At 37.5% G+C, this 16278-nt stretch overlaps 1 protein-coding gene across 1 annotated transcript in view; it reads right to left on the bottom strand.

Moving 5' to 3' along the window:
* Nucleotides 1-16278, bottom strand: part of AK5 (adenylate kinase 5) — a 90772-nt gene that overhangs the window by 26972 nt on the left and 47522 nt on the right. The window contains exon 8 of the mRNA XM_057416977.1: nucleotides 11961-12037. Coding sequence (XP_057272960.1) covers nucleotides 11961-12037 — 77 coding nt within the window. The remainder of the gene's footprint in view (nucleotides 1-11960; nucleotides 12038-16278) is intronic.

Genomic DNA, 16278 nt, shown 5'->3' with positions numbered 1-16278 from the left:
CTCTAAACTGTGAATGGCTTAACCTGTATCAGCCTGAAAGTACTGTGCTGCCCGTTTACCAAAGTGCTTTGGAAAATAACTGCTGGATTTTGCAAGGGATCATATACGGAACGAATTCCCACATAAGGAAGAAGTCCCACCAATTACCAGATTCCTAATAGTATTATACACCACGTTGCCATGAGGAATACAGTGATTTAGCAGCAGAACAGTCTCTGTGCTCATGGTATAGCCGTTTCCATTTAGTTGAAAACAAGGTGAGGAAGACTATAATCTTGCAGGTAATGAGTTTTGAAGAATAGTGGGTAGTCTGTAATTTCAGATGCCTTTAGAGCCAGGTTATAGCTATAATTATTATCTGGAAACATATCAGTTAGTGGGGTATAGCTGTGTAACTGCTTAAACACTATCAATAGTAAAGTCATTGTTAAATAGATAAGTTTTCTACCTATAACGAATCTCTCATTCGATATTTTCCTTCAGAGTTGGAAAATGCAGGCTTCCAACTGTATTCTAACCTTTTGTCGTTTAGCTCATTAATAAGAAATATCTGATTAGTAGTATGTACTTCATAGGTTAATGAGTTTAAGTCACTGCCTGTCTTTGCTGGGTGTGACGTAATTTCCATAATCAAGAAATATGGCAGCAAGTCACGGCAAATAATAAGGAAATGATATAGAATTCTCCAGGTCATTGAGTATTGGTACTAATGAATTAGGACCCTTAAGTCATATTGCTTTCAAGAAAGCAATAAAATATATATATTTTTTTTCTAATGATGGGACATTTCTTCATTAGGATTTAGCATTTGTAAATGTTTGTTACCTGATGGAATGACAAAGCTTTTCTGTTACACATTAATAAACTCTGCTCCAGCCCTTGATGTTTTTTTCTATTTTTGTAACATGGAATAAAAAGTTCTCTCTTATCACCTTTTAGTTACTTGAATGCCTCTCAAAAAATAGTGATGAAAAGTGCCTGATACATTTTATTCAGATTTCTAACAGATATGACAAGAGTTCCTCCTAGAAATTTACTGAAGAGGATAAACAGTCATGGATTAAGGAGCAAAGAGGCAGTACAGCAAGACTGAATTTAAAATACAACATGATTGTTGCCTAAGCTTATACTCAATTTTCAAGATTGAATTAAGGAATGTAATCATTCAAAGGAAAATATTAGGCACAAATTACTTAAGCAAATAAAAATTACGTGTTTATCTGCCTAAAAATATTTGTTGAGAGTTCAACTGAATGCATAAGCATTAAAAAAAGTCAAGCCAGGAGCACAGACAAATGTAAGTTTAAGACTGACATAATGTATACAGCAAGATCTACGTAGTTTAATCATGGTGATCTCATCAGTATCCCTTTGGGAGTGCAGGTATCTAACCACCAACTTCTCAGCACACTGTAGTTACATAATTCTCCCTTTGCTGTTGTCAGGTATGCAGAACACTTGTGCTTCTCCAGCATTTTATTTCTTCAAAGAACACTCAAGTTCCACATATATCGCCCCTGTAGTTTCTTCGGGAGTAGAGGCAAGGGCAGGATTTCCATTCTAGCAAGGAATTCCATTCAGACTTGACAATGTAAACACAGTTGTATATGGAAACAGAACTAAGTTTAGGACTTGCATTTCCACCTTCTCCTCTTTAGCCTGTAGAATATTTACTTTGAAATCTTTGTGCTAGTAAGGTAATATTTAATGAGATTTTAAATGTTTACAGATGACGCTTCTACATCTAGTAGCCTTAAAATCAACTTTAGCTCTCAATGACATAAAATCTTTCACTGATTGAGACTAGTTCAGGAAATCAGAAAGCAATACGTCTGAGCACCATCTGGATATACAGTTTACCTGCTCCAGCACAGTCCAGTCTGCCACAATCTATGTGGTTTTAGAGTTTGACATGTGTTTGCAACTGCATTTATTAGGCATCCACCTAATCACAGAGGATGGTATTTCAGATTAGATGTATGCAGCCTCTATTTACAAAAATGTAGTTATCACTGAGTGGGGTCCTTGCATATATTACAAAACATAATGACACTGAACAAGCTTTAGCTAGTCAAAGCTAAGCATTGAAAGAATTGGGGCTAGTCAGAGCTCATCAGTGTAATCTGTCTCTTAAATGCCTGCAAGCACCCATGTTTTGTTTTTATGAGATATGATGGGCTAGCTGCAGGTTTTATGTATGGGCTGTGGTATCTGGGAATGGGGTTTATGAGCCATACAGTTGTTTGCCATTAAATCTGATTCATGATTCAAATCAGTTTCTGAGGCTGGGCTGCTTTATGCGAGTATGAGTTAAAAGTATGTCTCTGGAAAGCATGGGTGGCTGTGCTCTGATCTCCTCTGGTCCAGAACTAATGAATATGTCTAAATGAGATAGGGTACAGTACGAATGCATTCAGGCTTCAAGGTTATTTCCCTGCAAGGTTTATCTTATACTGCTCAGCAGAATGGAGTTATTTATGTCAAAAGGGCTAATAGTAATTAAGATAACAGAACAGTGCTACGTCACTTGAGGTGTTTTTTGTTTGTTTGCAGTGCATAGAAAGTGCAAGAAAGCCTAGTGTTTGTAATAGCATCTTCAAGATGCTGACAGATTATTAGATTGTTATGATTCCCTTTAATTTCTAGGTTTCTAGCAAAGACAAGAATCTCTATGCCGTTATTCTTTTAAAATAAACCACATTATCAGTTCTGAAGATAGAACAGATCTCTACGTATATGGAGGTAGAAATTAACTTGGTTTTAACACCTGTCAAAAGCTAAATTTTAATTACCTGGCTTTTAAAGATATGAAAGATTTATTTTCTGATTTTTCATTTGTTTCTATTTGGTCTTTGATAGCATAAAAAATAATAGAATAATTACCAGTTTTTTAGAAGGGGGAAAAATTCACAGTCTGTTTGCTATAGTGTGTGGGGTTGGGTCTTTAACTTCTGTTGTTTGTTTCCCCCCCCCCCCCCCCCCCCAAAAAATACACATGATTATTAAGCATGCAAATGAAAGCAAAATTTCTTTGATTTCATACTGATTTCCAGACCATGGCAAACTGAGTAAGATTTCAAAGAAATTAACTTTGAACGGCAAACTTACCAACTAAGGTATGCAATAAGAACACCACTCCCAGCAGAGTAGGAGCATGCTGCATGTTCAGAGCAGCATAAGAGTGTTCTGGTAAACCAAACACTTAAACACTTCATCTTAGGTTCAAAAGGCTGGACTTGAGGGGACAACATTGATCTAACTTGAAGAAAAATTGGGGCTTGAGATTTAAATAGCTTTGTGTTTTGAAGAAACTTGAGAGACTTGACACCCATATTATCTGTGCATAGTTATTATCTATTGCTCATTTTAAAGTACTTGTCACATACTGTGTTCAGTAGATCTGTGCCTACAAATTTTACTCTTCGGTAGATTTGTGCCTACAAATTCTTCCCAGAATTTATCACTACTTTTCTTTTAGCGTTATTTGTTTTTTGCAAATCATCATCACTCCTTAAATGATTCTTGTCTATGTGGACTATTAATGTTCTCCCCCCCCCCCAGGGGCTTTTTGATACATCAAGCCACTGCAACAGGTAAGTGCAGCAGGGTACCTTCCAGTGCATTTGATCCACAAACTCGGTGCTGCTGAATTCCTTTTCTTAGATGATCCTAATGAATGGATCTCTCAAATCACCATTAGCACTGTGTATGCAGAGTCTCTCTGACCTCTCAGGGCAGGGTTCTCTGCCCTGAACTGTTACATTGCCTTCTGAGAGCTGGAATTCAGTGGTTTGGATTTATTTTCTTTTTTTTTTTTTGCTTATTTGTGGTTTTTTGTTTGTTTTGTTTTCACCTTTGGATGAAAAAGGCTTTTCTGCAGGTCAGTCTCAATTCAACTTACAAAAAGAAAGAAGAAAAACATCTTGGCACAGAGAAGGACAAGGATATCGTGTTGTAAAAATAAGACCAGCATGCGGTCTCAGATCCTGTGATCTGCTGCTATTAAGACGAAAATTGACAGTTGTGCTCAAATTTTACCTCTCAGAGACCTTCTCTGCTTAATGTTTGACCAAACATATTCTAGGCTTACTGAAATGCCTATTTATGTTTTATTAGATAGCTTTATAAATTTCCATAAGGAACTTCCATGGTATTTACAAAGCACTTCTCTGTTAAAAAGGAATTTAACCATGGGACTAAACAGTCCACTGATCTGAGATGCACTACTGTGAAGGAATTCTAAAACTAGGCCACTCCTTATGACTGGAATTTAAGCCCAATTTGACTAAAATTGACTGCAAAATCACGGGATACATAAGGAGTAAGAAGACACCAAGCAGGAAACATATGGCTTTCTAAAAATACATAAAGGTTTATTTTTTCAATTTTTTTTTTCCCCAAAGTGTTTCCAATGTAGCCAGAGAAGCCACACTTCTGCTTCAGAACAGTACACATAAGTTTAAAGAGCAGTTTTCTATCCCATATAGTAAAGTAGCATCCTTGCAATCGCTGCAGTTTAATATGTAAATGTAAAAATCTACGGTATGTACTTTTACAGTGATTAAAAAATATAAATACATTTTATAAAAAGCTGTTTCTTCAGCGCTTTAAAACACAGGATTTTTTTTTTGTTGTTAGAAGCAACTTAAAGGAAGGGCTTTGGTAACTGTTTAAGGGATGCTGGGCTATGTGAACAGAACCTGTCCACAGCCCTGAGTAAGCTGTCTAAATCTAGGAGGTGGAGGGATTAAAATACTTGCTTGCATTTATCAGCTTTAGATGCAATTTGAAGTGTTCTGATGTGGATCCTATTTACATCAATTGTGTGGGATGCTTGATACTCCCCAAGAACTCTGCAGGTTCCCTGGGCTGTAAAGCTAGACATGTAAAATGCAGAACTCCAATTTAGCTGTAACGGTATATTTTGTGCATGAAAGGATAAAGCCTCAGTTTGCCAGCAAAGGGGCAAACTGGTGTGAGGGAAGGAGGTACACTATCCTAGTGCTATTGCCTAGAAATAGGAGGGTAACATACTGTAAACTCTAACACTTTTGTTCTACAGACATCTTCCACTGCTCATCACAGCTGCAGGCAGTGACTTTTGGTCCAGAATCTGAAAAGAAATGGGCAATGCCAAGACTTCAGCTAACCTTGGCAGTTTAGTTGTCACTAATATACATATCACCAGAAAGTAAATCCAAATTATGTCTGTGAAAGGAGGAGCAAACAACTGTTGCTGACATTCCAAAGAAAAAAATGCAGATTGAGCCTATAGCAATATTCTTGCCCATTTCACCACATTTTCACACATGGGGGAAAAGAGAGTGCTAGGCTTTCTTTTGCATGCCTTTACTAGAGTGTACAATGGTGATTTTGAAATAGAAAAATAATTCTTCAAGCTTACAAAATGATATAGACGCACCAAATCACACTTGGCTTGAGCTTATTAAGGGAGCACTTTGTAACAGGCAAACTGTAGTACTTTGTTTCTAGAACTGATTTCTTTTTTTTTTAAGCATTTAATAGGATAGTTTCCATGACAACTTGAACTGAGCAGATTGTTCACTGACTTCAGTACATTCCTCTTAAACATCTTTCTCTGTAGGTAGGCCTGCCTCTCCAGCTCTTTCATTTCTTTGGGCTCTTACTCATTATCTCCTTTTGCAGACATCCTTAAACTAGATTGGACTCCACCTTTCTGCGCTCTTTAACAAAAACAACGTGTTGAGGGGTCAGAGTTTCACGATCATTTTCTGAGTTTCCTACAGTCCGTTTTCTTTTCTATCACATACTCCTGTTTCAATCCATTTCCCTGTAGTACCAGAATGTGCTATTCAAACTGATACTGCTGCGTATCAGGGAAAGAGAAACGGACACTGCAGAAATGTGCAGCATTAAAAGCCAAAATGGCTTCTGGATACTCCTGGTCATTTTACTAAGACCTGTAATGACTAATGCTGCACACATATATGAATAAAACTGCTGTTATACTATAAGTTCCTTATGTTTTTATGTAAAGAGAAGGCACGTGATTAATACAGTACATTCTAGATCTGACCCCTTAAATATTTTAATCCATTTCAAAGCTTTAGAAGTTGCAATGAAAATTTACTCTTGGAGATGTGCAGTTTGTTCTTTGTCATATTGTAATGATAGAATTGTAGGATAGCTAGGGTTGGAAGAGACCTTAACGATCATCTGGTTCCAACCCCTCTGCTATGGGCAGGGACACCTTATACTAAACCATGTCACCCAAGGCCATGTCCAACCTAGCCTTGAACACTTCCAGGGGTGGGCTAGCCACAGTTCCAGTGCCTCACCACCCTCACAGTAAAGAACTTCTTCCTAATATCTAATCTAAATCTATCCTCTTTTAGTTTAAAGCCATTACCACTTGTAATGCCAACCCCTGGACTACTTTGTCTGAAGAGTTAAAAAAATTACTTGGATTGAATCTTTGATGTAAAGAAAATTGAGTCAAAACATTGAAAACTGACACGAAACATAATAAATGGATTAAAATGGCCTTTGGATTAATCCACAGAGCTTTAGTTAAATGAGGCTTTCAATTTGCTGCTGCCCATCAGTTTTAGGAATATTTGTGTTTTGCTTCTTCATTGAAAAGGGCTTTCGGGGCCTTTTCATTATCTCTCTTAAATATTTAAGTTTAAAGCTATGATAATCAGTCAGGCTAGAAATGTTGTTATAATCTTGGTAGAAATGGAGTCTGTTTTTCATCAGTTCACTTAAAGCTTTCCTCCTGCTTCCCTAAAGCCTGGATTTGTATGTGCTCTGGGTGGGAAATGACAGCAAGCTGTAAGAAGAATTGTCACTACATGGCAACAACTTCTAATCAAGAGCTTGTTTCCTCTTTTTAGAATGAGAGTAACTCTCTTCGGGGTTTTTTTTCCTCCACTACTTTTTGGTTTTGCTTGTTGCTTTTCAAGTGAGCTGTCACATTTTCTAATTATAAAACATTCTGCACTTGCAGCAAAGATTGGGTTATGCAATTTTCTTAATTCAATAGATTGCTTGTCACTGCTGAGCAGAAAACCTTTTGTTATCTTTCAGTCTTTTCACATCTATTTTTCCTAGGTCTTTGACGTACTTAGGATGGTGAATGGGGGAAAAGAATCATGAAATAGTTTGGGTTGGAAGGGACCTTCAAAGGTCATCTAATCCCACACCTCCATGATGAGCAGAACATCTTGAACTATATCAGGTTGCCCGCTACCACATCCAGCCTCGATGTCTCCAGTGATGGCGCATTCACCACCTCTCTGGGCAACCTGTGCCAATGTTTTATCACCCTCATTGTAAAAATCTTCTCTTCCATATCCAGCCTAAATCTCCCCTCTTTTAGCTTGAAACCATTACCAGCAATCTCTCTTTTGCATACACCATTGCATTTACTTAATGCAGTCTTGACACTGGAAGGACACGGAAATGCCTCAGTTATGACCTGGTAACTTACTTTGAGGCACAAAAACGTGTTTCAGTGTTTTGTAGATGTGAAATATTCCCCTTTTCCCCAATATTAAGAGGCCAAACATATTTCTAAGGTTTTTACTTGAAGTATACCTGATTTTCATGTTTTCCAAATTTTAAATTACTAATTCTAAAAGTACTTGTTTAGGAGTGGATTCACTCTACAATCATCCTCTAATTAGTCTAAGCATTCCTCAGACTAGTTAAGGTTGTCTTGAAAACCTTGTATTCACAAGAAAATAACTGGATGGTCTTTTTATCTAGAACTCTGATAGGATTTTGTGATGCCAATTTTTCAATATTCCCTGAATGCACTTTGGCCTGAATGCACTTGAAATAAGCCAAATGGTGTGCTTCTAATTAAAAATCCAAGTGTTAAAGGATAAAGCTTGTCTGATCTCTGGAAACAAGTGGCATTATATTCACGGCTGTTCTGGCAAAGTTAGGAAATTGAATGGCAGGTATAAATGAACCAAGTGACCAGTGTATCACACTTGAGAGCATTCCAGCAGCAAAAGAATCCTTATTAAACCAGATACTAGTCACAACAGTGAGTTCTGCAAATTGAAAATATTCTATAAAGCTCATTAGAAGCTGTGCTATTGCACCCAAAAATAAGTGGCCTAAAATATATTCCTGATGCCTTAATATGGGTGAAAATATCTGAACATAGTTTATTGTGCTTTTACATTTTTCAATCAAGCCATGAACATAGTAATCATCACCGCAGAAGAAGCTATACGGATTGCTACCATGTGAAACCATCTAGTTCTTCCACAAGGCACACTGAAAGAGTATGTCTGCTTTTATTTTTATTTTTTGGCTGAGTATCTTTTGGGCAGTCATTCTAAAAACCTAGATTATTCCTTCTGTAATATAGGATCTCATAGCTACAGACCTGAGAGAACAGAAAATAGTTATTAGTGATTTGGAGAAATAAATAGTTTTTCTTCAAAAAAGAAAAAAAGTGGGTATTTCCCACCTGCCTTTCAGTGCTGTAGAGACTTAGTGATTGCAAGTGTTCTAGTCCTACAAACATCCATGCACAGCCAGTAGGAAACAATCAGCTTGCTTTTAATTTAGTTATATTAATTTAATTGCATGTTCATTTATAAAATGTACAATACAAAGCTCAAGCTTTTTCTGAGTTGTTTTTAATTCAATTTCCCCTACCTCGTCCTCCAGAAAAGCCAGATCTTAGTCTGCATTAGTGTTGCTTTGCACTGTTTCAGCAACAGGTACCAAGTGTTTCTTGAAGTACTTTGCTGTATTTTAGAGCACTCCTAGATGCTGATAACTGCATTGGTAGTTGGAACCACACCACTTGTTCTCCTTGTTCCTGCCTGCCGTAAGAGAGATTACTCTGGAAAAAATAGCATTCATTTAAAGAACTCAGATACACCTTTGCTAGCTTAGGCTACACAGGAGATTTTCCTGGCTCATTCCTACAATGAGAAAACACAAAGGTATCTGCGTATGTCCATTTTAGATGTGCCAAGTGATACTCATGCCCAGCTGTGGCTTTGTCTTTAGTACATATTGTGTACCGCGCTAACCACCAACTCCTCTTGTTCAGTGACTACCAATATGTTCTGCTAAAATTCAACCATTTTTAGCAGCTCAGCTGTGTAAGGTTGCTTAGAAACCAGCCTTCTTATCCCCCTCATTCTCATGACAGATTTCCTATGCAATAACATCACTTCATGACACATTTGTATCCTCATACGTGTTCCTTTTCCACTTGAGATTCTCTGAGTAAAGGTTGCTGGTGCTTCACCCAATTCATAAACAGCATGTGGTAAATCACCAGAGTATTAAATCACTGCAACAATAAAAATGAACTCAAATTTTGAATGCGAGCAGTTCCCTACTCCTGAATGTAGTTATTGATCTTTTTGTGCAGATAGTAATTTCTAATTTTGTTTTTCAGACTTGATAGCTGGATGTTATTATGACTTTATGACAATCTCCGCTCCCATCTTTGCTTCTGTATAGAATACTTGCTTGCACCATTTCAAAATTGAAATGGTGAGGGCTTTTGGTTGCAATTGCTTTCTCCTTTATATTTTCTTTCTGTTTGTTCAAGGCATCTCAGATGAACTGGGCATACAGATTTTTACTAGTGATAGAAATATTTTTTAAAATGTCACTAATAAGTATCAAAGATATCAACTTGCAGATTAACAGAATCATTGTCAGCTACTTTGTATTGAATGTATCTCTCTGACTGATGGGTTTTTAGCACTGTTTTTACTTTGTTTGTCCTTTTCTGTTTGCTAACAGTATTGCACTTTTGCCAGAATGGCAATGTGTTGGTCTGGCAAAATAATGAGAAAGGCTAACTGACACATCTGGTGGAAAGAGTATTTGCTATTGACCAAGACCATAAGGTCCCACTGTAGTTGTATTTAGTCTCATGTAAGAACCACAAGCAAACTGATGCAAATTAGTGTTTTTATGAATATATCATCAGTGAACCATGTGGTTTGAATTATAAATCAATATAATTTTCATACATTTTTTCTGTTAATTTTATTTTGTTACTATAAAACTTATGCTTATTATATTTTAACAGCATTTCAAACATTATGTACCAAGAATATAATTTTTTTACTGTTCACACTCTGCCAAAAGAATGTTATTTAAAATGTTAGTAAAATGCAAAATTTATATAATCCAAACATGATTTAAATATATATTCTGCTTTATAGGGCATAAAGGCCTAAATCCTGCAGTAAAGAAGTAGTACAATCAAGACAAAGATAAATTTAAAGGAGTTTCCTGGGGTAAAGAATGTTTTAAGAAGAATTTATGAAAGAATGAGATTTAAATTTGGATTTGGGGACAAAGGTAAGGTGTCTGAAAAAAGCCAAACTGAAATAACTGAGCTAAAAAGAACAGTGAAAGGATTGTAAACTAACAGAAAAGAACAGGGCTAGAACATGTCACATGATGCAGGCGTGGATAAATTGTTGCACAGAATACTGTAAAACAAAACCAATGAATGAACAGATGATACTGAATGAAATTCAGTTTTGTTGGTCCTGTTTTTACCACTAGCTTTAAAATTCCACAAGAAAAGATATCTTTTGTGAATAATGAGGCAAGAGGTGAGAAAATTCACAACTGCATTTAGTTCTGATAACAGAAACACAAAATAACATTCATTGCCAATCCTCTCCAAATCTAGAGGAGTGTTTGTGGTATTTGTGAAGAAAATGGAAGCAGAATTGTGTAAAAGTGAAAGGCAGAAAGCAAAACATACAAAAACACCACCCTTAAGTATGGTGGTGTGATAAGCAGTTGGCTTTAAAAATATTTTAATTATAAGTCATTCTTTTAACGCTTATCCACACCACAGCAACAAGAACAGTAACACTTATCCTTAGCACAGTATCCAAGCCACCGGAACCTCATGTGTTTCAGTCTGTGCCCATTGCCCCTTGTTTTGTCTCAGGGCACCACTGAAAAAAACTTGACTCCATCTTCTCTGCACCCTCCCATCAGATTTCTGTACACATAGATGAGATCCCGTCTGGGCATTCTCTTTTCCAAGCTGAACACTCAAAGCTCTCTCAGGCTTTCCTTGTAGGAAAGATGGACAAGTTCCTTAATCATCTTAGTGACCCTTCGCTGGACTCTCTTAAGCAGCTCTATATGTTGTACTGGTGAGCCCAGAACTGGACACAGTAGTCCAGATATGACCTTACCAGTTTTGAGGTGAAAATGAGAGGGGAAAGATGGATACAACATTTTTCCACCTCCAGCCTTCTTTCTTCCTACATATAGGGAAAACACTATCAAAATTCAGGTTTTGGATGTGGATAGAATGGGATCAGTAGAAAGGTTGGTTTCAACACACTGGCAGCATCTGTTGTCGTTTCATTCTTCTTTATTTCTTCACACTTTTTCAAGGGGAGAATGTTCGATTTAGTGTTAGTTATGTTTCACACTTCGTATTTTCATGCCTCTTTTTTGAAAAGTTTTTTACTCTCCCTTCTTAAATATACAATGGGCAAATTGTACAGTCCATTCCAATGATTCTATTTACCATGTTTTCCAACATTTTAAAATCTGTGGAGGAAACTCAGCAATCACAGAATCATAGAATGGTTGGAAGGGTCCTTAATGCTCATCTAGTTCCACCCCCCTGCCACAGTCAGGGACACCTTCCACTACACCAGGTTGCTCAAAGCCCTGTTCAGCCTGGCCTTGAACATTGCCTGGGATGGAATGCACAGTAATTGAAGAAATGGAGGATATGGGCTTTTAATACCACAATAATTTTCACTCTTTTCTCCTAACCAGAAAACAACCTCTGTGTATTACAGATTTACTCGTATTGCACTTAAAAAGATCTTTGGCTTAGGTACTGTTAAAGTTCCACCACCTTGTTCAGACAAATTGTAAAGCACAGTATGTATATAAACTAGAAAACTGTCTAGAAAGAGGCCATATATACAGAAAATTACCTGGTCTTCAAAGTCAAAATCTGTATAAACAGGATCATCAGAATCCATAATCAGACTGCAATCAAATTCATTTGGCCCTAAAATAGGAAAGAAAATTAGACTTCAGAAATGGATTGGAAATTTTCACTTTATGTGGTAGAACACCAGTTGTCTTTGTGTATGCAAAAACTGTTATTGAGGAACCATTCAGATTTGCTGTAGTACCTGAGTGAATGCTGTTCCTTCAACAAAGCCTTCAAAACACCCATAAAAGCTACCACAGACCTTAATAAGGAATGGTTATACTAAATGGTGTATTGCTTCAGCCTAGATTGCAATTTTATTGGGCAGGGTGTTCTGTGTGCCATGACTTGCAATTGTAAAATTGCCACAGGCATCTTGACTCTAGGGAGAATAAAAACCATGTTTAGGAAAGAGAAAGGAAATACTGACTAACTTGTGATTAGCAGATAAGGATCCTAGATTGATGTTGATGGGGGACCAAAACAGCATGCTTCCAGCAGCAATGGTCCCCATTCCTATCCTACCCCTTTTCAAGATGACAGTGTGGCTCTGACCCTTCTCCCCATCATCTCCCTGTAGCAAGATCAGCAAGTCATGCATATTCTTGCACTTGGGATGACAAAGTGCATCAAGGCTTCAGCTGCTGAGAAGCCTTGATCTTACTGAGCTTTACAGTTTAGCTTCAGCAGGTTAAGAGAAATTGGCCTTGGTATTTCAAGAAATCATATGGGGGGTAATCATTGCTAAACCACAATGGGAGGATAAACCACTAATCATCTTTCTACATAAACAAAGGAAAGGTATAGCATGACATATATGCCAGCATTATCTCATTCCTGAGCAAGGAATGTCTCCTGTACCTGCTAGATTGTGAAGCCCTAAACCAAATCCTGTACATGTTCAACACAAATTAAAATATAAACAGGTGTATTTTTCACAGCATTGTTAGAATAACAAAAATACAGTAATGAAACACAGAGATCTAAAAATTGTGACCAGCCAGTAGCTACAGGTGAGTCCAACCACTATCTTCATGTGGGAAGCAACAGGTAACACCAGGGGAAGTGTTAAGATGTGCACTGGTTTGTGCCCTTATGTCCCCAGACCAGCTCAGTGGTGAAAAAGAGACTATAGCTCTCTCCCTCCTGAGTTACAGGTGTATCTATCTGGTATGATGCTCCTGCAAGCACTGGCGGTGAAGATACGTAGTGTTAAGACTATTGCTGACCTGGAGTTTTCTCACCGTTGTAGATGTATGCTTCCTGTAACAAGCATTATCAGTAACAGATTTTGCAGTTCAATTTGTGCCAGATGCATTTATGTATTATCTGCTTTTGTTTCCTTTTAAAGCTTACATAGTAATAATCTATGTAGGTGGTAAACTAAACATCACAAAGAGAACAGAGAGAAACTGGATGTCACAATGACTAAAACCATAACTGTTTAGTAGAGATGATGATGCAGGGTGTCTTAGTTTGCAATCCATATTACAGTTGCTGCCAAATTAATCTTTGATGCAATCCTAGAATATGCAAGAGATACCAGGGAAAGAGCTGGGTCTACCATCTGCTGGTGGGCTTTGGGTCCCCCCACTGTTCATGTATACTTTATCAGGTTGCTATAAAAAAAGTAATAGAAATGGATTATACTCTTGCTGCCATCCAATGTCACATGTATATAGGCAGCATGTTCTCTGGCACATACACTTTACGATCTTTAGAAAATACCTGTGTGTAAAAGATACATGCAACCAAATAGATTTACAGCTGCTGAGAGAATATTAATTTTTTGATTTATTTTACACAGCTGACATCTTGCTCTTAACATCGTATCATCGTTGGTAATATAACTAAGCCTTAATCATCACCCGCATTCACCTATCTTGACACATCAATCACTTTTAAAGGCCCTTGTGTGCAAGTATTTGATTAACTATCACTTAACCAGCATGAGCAGTATGTATCCTTAGCTAGAAATGTTAGTATGAAATATGGTGCTGCAAACTTAAATGTAAAGGTCAGGCTGAAAATGAATACTCATGCATAATGTATCTTAAGCGATAAAAGCCATAATGGTTATACAATTTTAATATGGTCAAGCATCTTAAGGCCCTTTTACTTGAACTAGGACACCAATTTCCTTGGGGAAGCATATCTAGGGTATATTCAAGTAAGGTCAGGAAAATTGAAAATATATTGCTTTTCTTTCTTTGTTCAATAAAAACTAACAAACTCCATAACCATCTATCACTGAACAGCATACAGACTTCTCTACCCTTCTCAAATTGCCTCAAGACACATCCACCAGAAATTAACTGAAGCAAACGGCTACTCCCAGGGCAAGAAAAAATAACAAGGGGACATACAAGAGCACTTGTAAAATCCCTGGTGCAGTTTGAATAAGGATGAGTAGTTTGCTATCCTCCAGCTCAGTTTGTTGTTGGAGGCAGCGTATTTTGTTGAGTTTGGACTAAATCTTGCTAAAACAGGTCTTCTGGGGAGAACAACAGGCTCACTAACTGCTAGTATGTGTGGCAGCAGAAGTGTACCAGAAAGTCACTTTTACTGGGAGTCAGTAATTGTGGTAGGAGGTCAAGCTGCTGAGGAGGCTAAAGCCAAGGGGAAAGTGTTAGGTTTCTGAAGCTCAAGTTCCAATCAGCACCATTTTATATAAAACTTTTGGCAGTGTTTAGCTGTCAAGAGAAACACAAAATATTGGCTTAAGGAAAAGGGGAAGACTGGTGAAAACATTTGGAAGCAAACCTGTCCTGCTGCTTTCGGTGAGTCTGAGGGCTGCACATCTGCTCTGACAGCAAAACAGGGGATTGTAAATAAGGCTCATTGCCTTTTCTGAGTAAGTCGTGTTTTTCCTTTGATATGTTGGTGCACTGAGAACTAGGCTATAAAAATATAAATACTTGCTTACCACTGGAGGAGAGTCTTACAGTCTGAATTGTCCTAATTCCTTTCAAAGGCATGCCCTATTCCACCAGGTAATCTCAGCTCTTAGTTACCTTAGAGCCTTCCTGTGCTTGTATGAACCTATTGCAGCTGATCTAAGTAACTGTCTCAATTTCAAAAAGGGAAACTCAACCACTAAAAAAACCTCAATAGAATTAAGAAACTGCATTGAAAGCTCTCTGCCATGGGGAAATAGCTTGCAAGCAGCTGACCTGAAAAGCCACTCCTGCAACTTAAAATATGCTGCTTCAATTTCACTGCATGCATAGAGTAGAGATAAGGGGAAACCTGGTCATTTTCATGTGCCCTGTGATTTCCCTGGGGGAAAACCAGAGAGGATTTTATTAGGTCCAGTACTGCACAATTAAAAAATAAATCAGTTGGAAATTTTTATTAAATCCTCATTAAATGAATAATCAGCTCTCCAGGGAGGAGCAGGCTGCTGAAAAAAGAAACAGCAGAGCAGCTAGAATGCATTCCTTTCTCTTTTTTTTTTTCATTTTTTTTTTTTTTTTTTTTTTTTCTTTTTTTTTTCTTTTGCTTTTTTTTTTTTTTTTCCCGGGGTTTCTGTTCTGACACTGAAGGCATCATTCGCAAAGATTAGTCTTGCTAGAAACCCAGAGGATCCACTCACACAGCACTGAGGGACGAGTTGAATTAATGGCTGGCTGCAGTTGTACAAGGGTGTGCAGACAAGAGATCCTCCTGCCAGGTCTGAGAGTCAGGGTGAATGACTCCCCTGGAGTTACTTACTTCACCATAAGGCTGTACTTCGAATTTTTATGCCATATTTTACATATTATTTGCTGCTCCTCAGATGAATTTCACAGGATTAGTTATGGAAAGCTGAGAGGGTATGGCTATTACGGCAAATGTGTGATTCCTACCCCAGAAATGCACCCCGGAGCCCAATGGCATCATGGCCATAAATGTCTCTGGTCCTGTAAAATATTTCAGTGTTCTGAGCCTGGGTGCATGTCACTTTCTCTGAAAGTATCACTTTTCCCACATGCAAATGTCACACATTGCTTTTTCACAGTTCATTAAATTAATTTATACAATGAAACTAAATTGTACCAATCTGTCTAAATTTATCTGCAGTTGATTTAACTTCCCACTACAAGGTATCTATACACCATCATGTGAGTTAATTAAATCTGCTTCTTGGACCATTTATGTTTTGGCAAATCAGCTAATGTATTTCCAATCCTTGCTTATATTCATTACTTATTTCAAATCCTGATAACAGTTCTATTCAATATGGTTCATTGGCTCAAGTATGCCCATACTCATATTTTAACAACCATAGTATTTGCACTGTTCAACATCGACTGTCATAAAAGTAATCTAAGACT

This window comes from Pezoporus wallicus, unplaced genomic scaffold (assembly GCF_028554395.1).
Source record: "Pezoporus wallicus isolate ANWC-B61680 ecotype Strahan unplaced genomic scaffold, APGP_CSIRO_Pwel_v1 contig_5908, whole genome shotgun sequence".
NCBI lineage: Eukaryota > Metazoa > Chordata > Aves > Psittaciformes > Psittacidae > Pezoporus > Pezoporus wallicus.
The sequence above is the reverse complement of the archived record's forward strand: the minus strand, read 5'-3'. Positions and strand labels throughout refer to the sequence as shown.